Here is a 12990-nt window from a genome sequence, read left to right as displayed (position 1 = left end):
GAGTTTAAACTCGTAATAAAACACGCCTATGAAATTATCACTCATCGGAGTTTGAATTTCTACGATACAATCGCTCAAGCATCACTCTATTACAATAAGGGCGGATCTGACCTTTCTAATATAAATAAAATAAAGAGTTTGTTCGTGTCTGTCTGTCTATCTTTGTGCGGCCTGTGAACCAGACGAGTGGACCGAAACTTTTCAAAATTTGGTCATGGGTAGCTTGGTCTAGGCCCCATATCAGGACGAAGAGTTTTTTTTTTTTTTTTTTTTTTTTTATTATTATCAAATTTCGAACTAGAGAGGTCTCAGGGGGACGTTTACCGAGACCGGCCTGGAGACCAGACAAGTTGACCGAGAGCTACCAAATTGTGGTCAAAGATACCTTGATCCAGGTCCCACACCAAGGCGAAGCGTTTTTGACAAAATAAGGGGTCTCAGGGGGGCGTTTACAGGGACATGTAAAAGTAGTAAAAATGACCGATATCAGTGTCGATTTCATAGTTTTCGCGGTCGCTGAGATCAATGGTAAAACTCTGATCGCATTAACTTCCAAATTCACCCTATTCTTCTGCGGGCCGTGGGTTAACGGGAAGGGGGGAGGGGACCGAAACGTAAAAGTAATCCAAAATGATTGATATTAGTGTCAAATCCATAGTTTTCGCGGTTGCTGAGATCAATGGTGACACAACCATTAGCGATGACTTTCAAATTCATCCACCGTTGTATGCGGGCCTTGGGTCACCAGAGGGGGGAGTTTCGAGACATTTAAAAATAATCAAAAACGACCGATATTAATGTCAAATTCATAGTTTTCGGGGTCGCTGAGCTCAATGGTGAATCTCAAGACCGCGTTTACTTTACATTTAGCCCCCATTAGCTAAGGAAGGGGGGTATTATAAAGGGGATCACGAGACATGTAAAAATAATCCACAATGACCGATATTAGTGTCAAATCCGTAGTTTTCGCGGTCGCTGAGATCAATGGTGATACTTTCATTAGCGATGATTGTCAAATTTAGCCACCATTGTTTGCGGGCCAGGAGTCACCGGAAGTGGGGAATTGCGAGACATGTAAAAATAATGGAAAATGACTGATATTAGTGTCAAATCCATAGTTTTCGCTATCGCTGAGATCAATGGTGTTACTTTCATTAGCGATGATTGTCAAATTTAGCCACCATTGTTTGCGGGCCGGGAGTCACTGGGAGTGAGGAATTGCGAGACATGTAAAAATAATGGAAAATGACCGATATTAGTGTCAAATCCATAGTTTTCGCTATCGCTGAGGTGAATGGTGATACTTCCACAGGCGTTCACTTCCAAACACAGCCCGCATCGGCTGCGGGCCAGAGGCGTTTTTTCAAAATTGGAACCAGAGGATCATAGGTTTTTTTTTTTTTTTTTTTTTTTTTTTTTTTTTTTACCGGGATATGTAAACGATAGTAGAAAATGGCATATGTTTTGTCACATTCATAGTTTTCGCGGTATCGGCTGGGGCTTAGAGGAGATCTTTTCACAATTCGAACCAAGGGGGTCTGAGGGGGCGTTCACCGGGATATGTAAAAGTAGTAGAAAATGAACAATATTTGTGTCGAATCCATATTTATCGGGGTTGCTCAGATGTATAGTGACACTCCAGATAGTGTTTACGTTCAAATTCAGCCCCCATCGGCCTTCCCAAAGAAAACACATGTACGTTATTGTATATATATTCACAGAAAATATATCCAATTTTAGAAGTGTTTCTTAGTTGTTCTCCCGCTGTTCAGTTTGTTTACATTGACATTTTATCTGATCATTTTGACACACTTCCGGTGACGCACAAGACATGGAAATAGGGGAACGAAACGACACGCAAAATCACTAGTCGATGCAAAAGGAAGGTCCTCGAAATTCGATAGTGGCGGAGCAATGGGTCATTTTTGTCACACCTTTGAGGCCCATTTTGACCGTCTTCCAGTGACGCACAAAACGTCAAAATAGGCGCACAAAAGGGTACGCGATGTGAAATTAATGACCTCGAAATTCGATAGTGGCGGAACTTTTGGTCATTTTCGTCCCATCTTGGAAGCCCATTTTGACGCACTTCTGATGACGCACTAAACGTGGAAATAGGGAAACGAAACGGCACGAATATTCACTAGTCGATGCGAAAGGAAGGACCACGAAATTCGGTAGTGACGGAGCAATGGGTCATTTTCGTCACACCTTTGAGGCCCATTTTGACCGTCTTCCAGTGACGCACAAAACGTCGAAATAGGCGCACAAAAGGGTACGCGATGTGAAATTTACGACTTCAAAATTCGATAGTGGCGGAACTCTTGGTCATTTTCGTCCCATCTTGGAAGCCCATTTTGACCCACTTCCGGTGACGCACAAAACGTGGAAATAGGGGCACGAAACGGCACGAAAATTCACTAGTCGATACGAAAGGAAGGACCACGAAATTCGTTAGTGGCGGAGCAGTGGGTCATTTTCGTCCCACATTTGAGGCCCATTTTGACCGTCTTCCAGTGACGCGCAAAACGTCGAAATAGATGGACAAAACGGTACGTGATGTGAAATTAACGACCTCGAAATTCGTTAGTGGCGAAACTCTTGGTCATTTTCGTCCCATCTTGGAAGCCCATTTTGACCCACTTCCGGTGACAAACAAAATGAGAAAATACGCGCTCAAAACGGCAAGGTACTGGCACTAAACGATGCGAAAGAAGCGACCTCGAAATTCATTGGTGACGGAACAGTGATTCATTTTCGTCCCATCTTGGGGGCCCATTTTAACCCACTTCCCATGACGGACAAAACGTGGAAGTAGACGCACAAAACGGCACAGCACGATGTGAAGGAAACGACCTCGAATTTCATTGGTGACGAACAGCAATAGCTTGTTCCGCCATATTTGTAGGTCCATTTTGTCCCACTTCCGGTGACGCACAAAATGTGGGAATAGGCGCATAAAGCGACACAAAAGATGCAATAAAGATGCAAAACAAAGTACCTCGAAATTTGTTGGTCGGGGGAACAAGTTAATGACGCCGTGAGCACCAATATAAGTATATACTGTAGTTCTTACCATCAAGGCTGAGAACTGTACAGTCCAATTTTTTAGCCAAAGTAGAAGCTCAACCGGGATAGTGGTGTCAATCGGCTCGGCTCGGTTCAACTGAGCGTACAGCTTGAGCTGGCTTAGTTGGGATGACCCATCGACTGGGCTCAATTGAACCGATGGCTTCAGCCGGCTCGGTAGAGGCGAGTCATCGACTCGGCTCGATTGGAGCCAATGGCTCGAACCAGTTCCGTTGAAACGAGTCCATAGGCTGGGTTCGAGTCAGCTTAACTGAGCCGATGGCTCGAACCGGCTCAGTTGGGGTAAGCAATCAGCTCGGTTTAATTCAGTTCGATAAGTGAATGAGCTGTGAGCGAGCCGCTTGAGTCGTTGACAACCCTAAACCCCGGTCGAGCAGTTTTGAACATGTTTAGCTGGAGTCCTATAACTTTTAACAATTTTTGGCTCGAGCCCGAATACTTGCTCCTCCTAAACTCAAAGCTAGAACCTCGTGACCTCCTTGCCTCCTGAAGATTTCTTAATGACCGAGATCGACAGTCAACTAATTTTTAGTATTCAAATACAAACCGCCTATATTCCATGTTTGTATAGATACACGGTGATATAATAATAATTAGTTATAGTAATAGTAGTAGTATCATTGATAATTATATTGTCTATCTAGGATACTTGAAGAGAGTAGTACTTGGAACTACACAAAGGATTAAGCTCGGATTGGCTCGTTTTGCCTCAACTCGATGGAAACTCGATCCGAATTCGAGTCGAGTTGGGGGAAATTTTTCGAACCGAATTCTCGAGTCGAGCTCAAAGATGTCTGCTTCGAGTCGAGTCGAGTTTTAAAGAAAACTCGCTCGAACTCGCTCGTGCTGATTCCTATTGTATGCATGACGGGCATATAGAATTCTTTCGAGGGAGATAGAACAATAAACATAATATATTTAAAAAATATTTAGTTTCACGGCTTTCTTCCCAGGTTGGCGAAGGGATAGTAGTTATCCAGCATTTCTTATAAGTACCTTATTTGAAATATGTAAAACAGTAAAAAGTGGACAACACAATATACTCACATCTTCTTGTCTTCATTTTTAATTGCTGATTTCAATTGCAATTAACAATTACAATTAACAATTAAAAGTTTCAATTGTCAATTGCAATTAACAATTAAATTTTTCAATTGCGTCCTTTGCGATTGACAATTAACAATTAAAAATTTCAATTGCCTGGTGACCAATTAACAATTAACAATTGACGAAAATTTAATTGCAAATTTTATGATTGAATTCAATTGCAATTGAAATTAATTGTCAATTACAAATTGAAATCAATTGCAATTGAAATCAATTGCAATTAATTTTCAGAGCAATTACTTTCAATTGATTGATCAATTGCAATTGATTTCAATTGATTTTGCCCAACACTGCTACCAGTTCCTCTCTTCACTGAAGTGATGTTTAATATAAGAGGGTATACCATTTTTTAAGAAAGACAGTCAAGTTTGAGATGATTTTTGACGATTAAAAAAAATGCCTGGAACCCTGTAACACGTAAAAGAAAGGTTAAAAAAATACCTGTCATACACGTTTATTTGGACAAAGAGAACAGTCGTAGTATTTTTTTCACTTTTATATAAATTAGTTGTTATAACACATTTGATTAATTGAAATATTTTACAAATCAATATATTTCAAGATTTTTTTTTTAAGAATCATTTCGCTTATTCAGTGCCACGATAATATCTTCTAAGTATTTTTTTAAGCATATCTTCTAACCAAACACGATGGTAAAAGCATGAATGGTTTTGTGTTAGAATTCGTAATTGTAGTGTTTTTTAGAAGCCAACTTCCATCGTGGCAGAGCAAGTATTTTTATGACAGAGTGACAATGGGCAGTGTAGCTCAGCTAACCGCATCTTAGAAGGTAACGGCTTTTTTGATTTTGATTTTGAGTTCAGCATCCCTTTCAACTGCGAGGTTATATGAGGCGTGAACCTACAGCTTAACGTGCGGTCCGAAACTTGTGAGCTTCCTACTTGGAATCGAACCCGGGTCTCCCGGGCCAAAGACACGTACGCTATCCAGATAGCCACGAGAGAGCTCAATTAACAGAGGTGTCTAACGTGTCAACAGCAGTCTACTATCGTGAGAGAGGTAGACCACGATGGTCTGTCGTACTATGTCTATCGCTCACTGTCATTGCTTTATGATCCCTTCTAGCAGATTTCTAAAATGATAAGTAAATTCCCAGTGATTTCTGAAGTGAAAGGTAGTCTTTAAACTTAAATGGGTTGGCCACTCGTAATATGTACATTTACAACATATACACTATGCTACACTAGATGTTCAAGATGATAAGCCTTTTTCATATGAAACTAATTATACTTTTCAATGAAACGGGATCTCTCAATTTTACCAGATACAGGAGTTCTAGAAATTCTGGAAAATAATGTGATAATAATAAATAAAAATAAATAAATAAATAAAAATAAATAAATAAATAATAAATGAAATTACATAACGCACAAAGAGTGAAAATGTGACTGACAGGTCAACGTCATAGGTGCTCAATATATGGACACAGGGATTGTCCAAGCATAGCAGTGGTCTGTGGTACAACCCACGTGGTCCAGGTGGAGAGCACCGACCTCGAGGGTGAGAAGGTGAGTGGCTGTTCTAGGAGACGGACTGGGTGGCGTAGTGGTTAACGCACCCCCACGGTATGCCGGAGGTCCCAAGTTCAAATCTCGGTCCAGTCAGTCACTTTTTCTCTTTTTGTGCGTTATTGAATTCACATCTACAGAGAATCTGGTGTGTTAAAAAAATCGGTTGTTTCCTCTTTCATTAATATCTATATGAAATTACATAGACTTTGTAACTTTTTATATTGAAATAAAGTACCTTAATAAAAGTTCGAAAATGTTTCTTTGCTACTTGCGTACATTCTTTTTCACAGAGAGGACCAACAGAAATCTACACTTAAGGATTAAGGTTAATGGAATTCTTGTAACGAGTTAGACATAGTGTAGTTCTTGGATTGATTTTATAAAGAAAGAAAGAAAACGAAGAACAAAAGAAAGGGTTTGTAAACTTGACTTTGAAGTTGTTGTTATTATTATTATTATTATTATTATTATTATTATTATTATTATTATTATTATTATTATTATTATTATTATTATTATTTTGTTTTATATATTTATTTTTTTAATAACTTTGCCCTAAACACTTTATCATCCTGTTTATTTTAAATGCTTAGACAGCTTGGAGTAAAAAATTTATTTGTTCATAGCATCTTTGGTGTGTTCTTTCTACTTCTTGCGATAATGCCAGTGTTTATAAAATACACTGGTTTCATGCACCAGAAGAATTTAAGTAATTTGTGCACTGCTTATTTATTTACTTATTTGTTGTCTCTTCTAATATTTCAGCTCAACAGATAACATGGTTGCGATGCGTGGTCATAGTGGGCCTATATATTCATTAGGATTCTTTCCTGATACAGGAGTAATGGTTTCGTGTAGCGAAGACACCACTGTGAGAGCTTGGCGACTGGATAGTTTTCAGTGTGTTACTATATACAGGTAAGAGACTTAGTATACAGGGTGGTAGGCAGGGACGTAGTGTCCATTAAGGCTATAAGGCTTAGACTATACATTTATTTATAAATCAGCCTGAAATGTTGCTTTTGGACAGTGATACAATTAATTTTATTAAAATAGATTTATTTTATAATGCGCTGTTTAAGCATCAAGCGAGTTGAAGCGAAGCTTCTGCAAGAACGCATTGAAGGCTATCGGCCGCTAGCCTTCCGCTTTTCTCATGGAATTAGAAGAATGGGCGGTGACAATCACTTTTCCGCCACCCTCAGCAGACGAAAACTATAAGCTATACACAAATCAACACGATGCAACGAAAGTGGACGAATGGTGACGAAAGGCTAGCCTTTCGAATATTTGGGGAAACAAAAGCGACAGGACGCGGTCTTGTAAGAAACTACAGAACAGAGACTATGAAAAATTTAGAATCTCGCATTCAGTAACAAGTTTTAACCCAAAAAAAAGATAAAAATGTTATTATGAATAGTAGCTATTAATATATCAGGGACCTTATTGCGTGCTGGTTTGCGTTATCATAGCGTAAACTTTACATTTTAGTTGGTGATGATTGCCATAGCAGTTATAATTGCTTGTTGTATTTTTTGCGTTGCGTTGCTATCCGTAAGTTTTCGATACTGATCGATACTATACTCAGATGAGGTATAGTTTTTTTTTTTTTTTTTTTTTTTATCATACTTTCAATCTAAAAGTAGCTTTTTCTGTAAAAATCATCAATTAACTGTGAACTGCTGCTCCACCTTTTTCCAGTAGTATGCTGATATGTGTTGTTATGGATGAAGTTGTTAAGTTTGTGTGTATGATTTCGGGAATTTACAATTAATATAGCCATATATCCAGTTTTATTTGTTTCTTTGAAACAGTATATGAAATTCTTATTACTTCATTTGTTACATTCTTTAAATAATTGATTGGAATTTTTAGTAATCTATTGACTGTCTAATAAATTGAAATCATATATGTAAGGAGAGTATGAAGCAGAACCACTCTTATACTATTTCTTGCATTATATGATGAACATATTGCATGAATTAGCATTTTTCTATCAAGCATTACAGCCAGGTCCGTAGTTAGAACATAAGACGTGATCGTTTTAATAAAGGCGGGATCTTTTTGTGTGTGGGGGGGGGGGGGGGGGGGAGAAGCGGTAACTTGAATTCACTTGACACTCATTTATACATACAACAAACAATTGCAAGTTTGAGGGGACTGGACCCCTCCTAGCCACCCTCTAGCTACGAATCTAATTTCAGCCTACCCATTTCTAAACTTCACGCTACGTTACTGGTGGTAGGTAACTCCACCGACAAACTTTGGGAGGTGATTCCTTATATGAAATGAAAGAAAAAAGTTCTTATAAACATAGGTCGAAAAACGTCTCATTTCAGAGTTATGAACCGCCGAAAATTCGAAAAATCATGTTTCGAAACGCCCTGCCTTAGAAACTATAGGACCTATAACAAGCTGTTTAAGGAATTACACAGGAACTAGTATGCGAACTATCTAAATATCCATGTTTTACCTTCCTCCGTTATTGGCGAAACGAACGCGTTATTAGTACTTAACCCATTTGGAGCCAGCGTCCTATTTTTAGGACGCTTGATATTTTATTTTTTATAACAAAGAAGAATAAAGTTTTCGAGTTCTGCTAATTACAGGGAGCAGTTGGAGACCTGTCCTAATTCACTGTAATGTTTTGATACATTTTTTTCTTCCCCTCTGTAAAAGATGGACGCTTAAATTTACCTGTGTGTTGAATTATTGGACGCTTATTTGGGTATGGTTCGGGGAACGTTATTTTTTGTTTTTAATGCAAACAATGCATTTGGCTAATATGTGTCAGGTAGCAATAGTTATGCGGCAATCAGACTGTAGGAAAGTTATTCTAGTTCTGTTATAACTTTTAGTGCTATAGATGTTGACACATTAGTGTCATATAAATAGGACGCAGGTCCAAAGCAATATATTACCAAGTAATAAAAGCGAATATATAGATAGACCAACGCCCTTCCTTTACTTATTTCGCGTTCTTACGCTTATCATTCATTGTTCAACACCTGGAAACATCAATTTTTTGCTTTTCTCAATTGAATGCAATTTATATCTAAGCTTTAGTATAGCTACAGTAGAGAAATAAGCGGCAGAAAAAGAAAATTGCTCTATAATAATGTTCAAATTTGGTGAAAAATGGACGCATCATACACAAAGCTTCCCCAATTTCGTGTACAAACTGACAGAAACTTGAGCGAACTGAAAGAGAAATGTTGTAAACAAATCAGAGATATTCTATTGTATTTTCAACAGACACACAATGCAATACAGCTATAATAAGGGAGACAGTTCTTTATGGTGTGGAGATAAAGAACGATCATCATTTTCTGTTGTGCGGTTATAAAACTTGTTATAAAAATTTGATCTCTGCTATGGAAATGATATGAAGTTGAAAGGTGAGTGCTCGTGACAATATACATAATGATAGAGAAAATTTTTCTTTAGATTCCAGAGTGGTTCTCAATATACCACACATCGTAGATGATCCGAAAAATCTTGTGCTGTATTTTGAGTATTTCTTCGCAAGTAGAGATCTGCTAATTCAACTTCGTGAATTGGGATTCAGAGCAACCGTTACTCTGCAAAGCGTTACTTGTGTGTCTCAGTATCCACTGACTGATTCAAAAGAGTTGAGTAAACATGCACGGAGTTCACATAAATACAGATTCGACTAGTAGGTAAGTTCATATTGCCAAATGGCATGACAATCGGTGTGTTGTAATTGGCACAAATTTTGAAAGCATACATCCTGTTTCGCGAACGAAGAGGTGGAGCCGACTACATCATGAACATATTAGAATTGAGCTTCCTCCGTTATAACAACCAGATGAGAGGTGCCGACCATCTCAATTTGCAACATATTGATATAACAGGCAATGCGTGATATTTACACGAATTATTAACATGAAGATCGTAAACTCGTGATTATGTTTACGAAACCAACTCAGTCCAATATGGATCTTCTGACATTTAGGAGCAACATTTCTGTCAAATTATATCAAACTTGGTGATCACTTATTCAAATGTATTCAATGATGTACGCCTCGCTGGAAGGGGTTACTTCATTATCGAAAAGAAGACGTAAATATGCCATGATAATAAATACACTACAAAACCATTATCATACTTTGAAAATTGTAATGTCACATTATGTTTAAAAGCGTTTCGCGAAATACCACAAAAGTAAAGAAAAATAAACTTGAATCAAAGTCAAACACGTGTAACAAACTAGCACAGGTAGATCGAAATTACAAAATAGCAATTACCTGTGCTTTAAACGTAACTGTTGGATGTTCTTAATACTGGTATTTGTATGTTCTGTTTAGTTGTGTCATATATCGTATTTTGTATAATTTTCGTAAATAAACGTTAATTGAAAATACAAACACACACACTATATATATATATATAGACCGGCCGTGATCACTCAATGCCTTGAGACACTTAGTAGTAAAAATTTGAATTTCTTCACTTAAACAATAGAATGCAATTAGTTAAAAATATGTCCTCTTTGGTATATCAGAAAGGACCAGCGCAGTCACATCTGATGCGCAGGAAAAATCAACATGTTATATTTTCGTGATACTTACGCAATAATAAACTAAATTAACTTCATAAAGTGAAAGAAATCAGAAAAATAATAATTTGGTCCCAAATGGGTTAAAGGAGTATCCCTATACCTCAATTTCGTTTTTACAGTTCGTTTCGGCCGATAACGGAGGATGGTAAAACATGGATATTTAGATAGTTCGCATACTAGTTCCTGTGTAATTCCTTAAACCGCTTGTTATAGGTCCTATAGTTTCTAAGGCAGGGTGTTTCGAAACATGATTTTTCGAATTTTCGGTGGTTCACAACTCTGAAATGAGATGTTTTTCGACTTGTGTTTATAAGAACTTTTTTCTTTAATTTCATATAAGGAATCACCTCCCAAAGTTTGTCGGTGGAGTTACCTACCACCCTGTACATGTGAACTCAATGGTATTTGGTGCAAATAGTATACATGCTTACCAAATAGTAATATTGTTGTTACCTAAAAACTAAGCGTACCTGCTTTAGTACCCGGTACTACTTCTTATCTTTGTGTGTTCATTTTCCTTTATATTTCAACTCCCTCATTGATCTCGGAAGGGAGCATACTATCTGCTAGCTGGAAAACACTAATTTGGCGTCCTGTATTGTTTTCTTCTCCTGTGAAAAAGGAATGGCCCTAAGTATTCCACAACAATACTCTATGCTTGTAACAGTTGAAGGCTGGTATTGGACCAATCCACTATCTAAGAAAAATTGATTTGAGAGGAAGTTCCAGCAGATAATTTTGTTCTTGTTATAACTTGGACATTTCGCATTAAAAGGTCACTCTGAATGATTTTTCGTCACTTGTAATTGGTTGTGTATTTATCTGTTCCATGTACAAATTCTTTCTTGTACTTCCTGGAATTTCTTGTAGGTTGTTCGTTTCCTTCCACAATATCAATTCCACTAATTATTTCACAATTATTCATTGTAAACTTTAAAAAAATGAAAATTTTAATTATTTTTCTTAAAATCTTTATATTTTACACACGTAAATTTCTTACTTGTGTTTTTCCATCTGCTTGTTAAATTGTCCATACCAGTGGTTCTCAACCGATGTGTCACGACAGATTAGTATATCACGCAGTCTCCTGAGATGTGTTGCGAAATTTTTATAACTTAAAAGTCATGAAGAATTTAATAATAATTGAGCTCCTCCGTGGCTAAGCGGTTAGCGTAAGCGCCTTTGGCGTGGGAGACCCGGGTTCGATTCCCCGGCGATAGCTCATGTGCTTCGGATTCCACGTTAATCAGTAGGTCCACGTCTCACATAGCCTCGCTGCTGAACCGGACGTTAAACTTAAAATCAACTCACCTCAATTTAATAATAATTGATCAATACGTCCAGCGGTACAATAATGCTCAGTACTATACAGTCATTATACAAACTAATAGGTTTCACTATTATAATAGATATTATTATTATTATTATTATTATTATTATTATTATTATTATTATTATTTATAATTTATAATTAAAATATCAAGCAAATGTGTCACGATGTACGGGACGTTCACTAAAGTGTGCCGTCACTCAAAAAAGGTTGAGAACCACTGGTCCAGACAACCATAAAAAATTAGGTTTTGTCTACATATACAAATTATGTTGTTTCTTTCCATTGTATAACTTTCGGTCATGTAAAACTGTGTAACAACAAATTGCAACAAACTGTAAAAACTTCCTATTTACGTATGCTGTTCTCTCAAACTGACTTTTTTCTGCAGATGTCAAAATTTTAAATTTAAATCATCACAGGTAGTACTTTTCCACGTTTCTCCTTCGTGGTATATAAATAAAAACGTCCTAGTTTCATTCAGTTCGGTCTCTAGTGGATTGATTTAAATCAACCGTGTGCGTGGGTTTCCTCGGGGTTCTCCCGTTTCCTCCCACTTTCTTCATTCCACCATTTCATTCATTACTCATCATCACCGTCTCCTTTAGTCTCACCGGCATAACCGTGGGACGTAAAACTTAAAGGTTTCATTTAATTTCATGATTTAAATGAGTCTCATTTAAATCACGATTTTAATCAAGATTTAAATCATTTGATTTTTTCAGTAAAAATCGCTGATTTAAATCGAATTCCGAAATAAATAAAGTCAAAATAAGTCAAATCCCGTTTTTGTTCTGTTATTTTGATTATGGAAGATAATAATTATAATACAATGAGACTCAAATGTATGTACAGAACAGTATAAAAACGAGTGTCATGGAGACGATGACAAGGGAAAATCCCGTTTTCTACGAGTGACGGGGTAATCTCACTTTCTTCTCTTCGTAGCTTAAAGTTTTTAAAATCGTTAACTATTTCACTGGGGAAATCAGCATCGACATTTAAGGCGAAAATTCTTGTTTGTTCGCGTCTGTTTGTTTGTTCCCAGATAATAGGGCCGTATCTAGAGAGAGGTCCGATCTCCTCTCCGAAACTTAAAAAAATGTTTAGACTTTATAACTTTAGGCGAAATTTATGTATTTTATATGCATTTCGTGCCACAAACTAGTTCCGATTTTTTAAAAATATGCCCCTGCCAAATATCAGTAACTTTTGTTTAAAAAAAAAGAGTTGATAAATGTTGCTGTACTTTTTTCTTAATGCTTAAGAAACATTGTTTGGGATTAAAATAGGTTAACGATTGGGAATTAATTCAAAATTGAACTCCAAAAATATTTTCACTTAAATGG

General features: G+C 37.1%; 1 protein-coding gene across 1 annotated transcript in view; it reads left to right on the top strand.

Moving 5' to 3' along the window:
- Nucleotides 1-12990, top strand: part of LOC145684315 (TAF5-like RNA polymerase II p300/CBP-associated factor-associated factor 65 kDa subunit 5L) — a 73754-nt gene that overhangs the window by 37358 nt on the left and 23406 nt on the right. The window contains exon 8 of the mRNA XM_081756501.1: nt 6495-6647. Coding sequence (XP_081612627.1) covers nt 6495-6647 — 153 coding nt within the window. The remainder of the gene's footprint in view (nt 1-6494; nt 6648-12990) is intronic.

This window comes from Thermobia domestica, chromosome 4 (genome assembly GCF_964235325.1).
Source record: "Thermobia domestica chromosome 4, izTheDome1.hap1.1, whole genome shotgun sequence".
Classification (NCBI taxonomy): Eukaryota; Metazoa; Arthropoda; class Insecta; order Zygentoma; family Lepismatidae; genus Thermobia; species Thermobia domestica.
This window is presented reverse-complemented; position numbering and strand designations above follow the sequence as displayed.